Raw genomic sequence first — 1,601 nt, forward strand, 5'->3', positions numbered from 1 at the left:
TCATCTTTTTTTAGTAATATCTCGTAGAATTTTGCCAATACTCACCCCATTCCACCCAATTAGCTCCTTAGCGCAATTATGTATCGAACTAAGCAGCTCACCAACTCCCTTCGCCCAACCCCGCCTAATAGCATTTTCACACCCATCCTCCCCTACCCAAATATGCTCAAATCGAAACTTACTTTGCCCTCCGCTCTCCACACGATCCCTCTCATTCAGCACAACCATGATCGGAGCATGATCCGACCATTCCCGGTCAAGATGGTGAAGCTTCGCGTATGGAAAGACCTCCCGCCACTCCTCATCCATTATAGCACGATCAATTCGGCTCTGTCTATTATGAGACCCTGCCTGTCCATTATCAAATGTATACTCGTATCCAACAAAAGGCAATTCAGTCATGCCGACTTCATCAACCGTATCCCTAAAATTATTCATCTGCCACTGCGCTCTCTCCCCTCCCTTCATCTCATTTGTAAACAAAACCTCATTGAAGTCTCTCATACAACACCACGGTCCTGAATATTCTTCCCCCAGCAATCTAATTTGTCGCCAGGAAAGATGACGGTCTTTCACCGCTGACCATCCATAAAAACCAGTACATCTCCACTTAACATTATTATACTCCACATCAAAATCCATAAAATGGACCGATGCACCCTTAAACAAGCATGTCACGACCTGTCTCCACAAAAACGCCAACCCCCCAGACCGACCAACACTATCCACGCACAACCCAACATATCCATCCATCCTATCAATAACCTTTTTCATATCACGACTACCAAGTTTTGTTTCACATAGAAAAACAATAGCCGGGGCCTCCCGTCGGATAAGGTTCCGAAGACCGCTTACTGCACCGGGGTTGCCCAGCCCCCTGCAGTTAAGGCTCAAACAATTCATTGGGCCCGATGGGGTTAAATAGCATCAACCACCGCCTTAGATATATACACATCCCTGTGAATTACAACCTTCTTACTAACCATAGAATCATTACCGTCGTCCTCCTCCCTCATCCTCTTCATATATTCATTCTTCTCCGGACTAACCCATGCTTTACCATTCTTTACACCTCCAGGCTCAATATTACATGCCAACCTCGTCCAAGTCGGAGCAATATCACCCCTCCACTCGTGACACTCTTATCAGCCATCCCGTTCATCATCCCCCCAGCACCGCTCCCCACCTCAGCATTCCTTGTACCCAGCACCGTCTCAGTCATGGGCACTGCTCCTCTCCCCTCAACATGATCGTTTCCTCCCTCACCCGCCATTGATAACTCACCCAGCAACTGCACTCCAGCAACCTCCAGCGACCTCCGGATCAACACCCCCTCCGTATCTAACTGAACAACTCCCTCAACCACCCCTCCGTCAGGTCCCCCCGCCATCTTCTTCCCCTGTCTAGTCTTGGCCTTGCTTGACAACGCAATTTTTTGTAGTTTCTCAATCATCTCTTTTTTACTTTTTAAGATTTCCTCCTCAAATTCTGGTCTCAAGTCCCTTCCAGCCCTACTCCCCTCCGCCACTCCCGTCCTTCCCACCTTCAATGGCGATGCCCTCAATCCATCCCCATATTTTTGGTTCTCCTCCTCATAAGGA

At 48.2% G+C, this 1,601-nt stretch overlaps 1 protein-coding gene across 1 annotated transcript; it reads right to left on the reverse strand.

The window, feature by feature from the left end:
* On the reverse strand, nucleotides 1–903 carry LOC141629758 (uncharacterized). The gene has a single exon (XM_074442712.1). It carries the CDS (start codon nucleotides 901–903, stop codon nucleotides 1–3), a length of 903 nt encoding a protein of 300 aa, XP_074298813.1.
* Nucleotides 904–1,601: the final 698 nt, after the last annotated feature.

The sequence above is a fragment of the Silene latifolia genome, chromosome Y (assembly GCF_048544455.1).
Source record: "Silene latifolia isolate original U9 population chromosome Y, ASM4854445v1, whole genome shotgun sequence".
NCBI classification, from domain to species: Eukaryota; Viridiplantae; Streptophyta; class Magnoliopsida; order Caryophyllales; family Caryophyllaceae; genus Silene; species Silene latifolia.

Coding starts and splice junctions, on each gene's coding strand:
- LOC141629758 (XM_074442712.1), bottom strand. CDS start 903: ATGAATTGTTTGAGCCTTAACTGCAGGGGGCTGGGCAACCCCGGTGCA.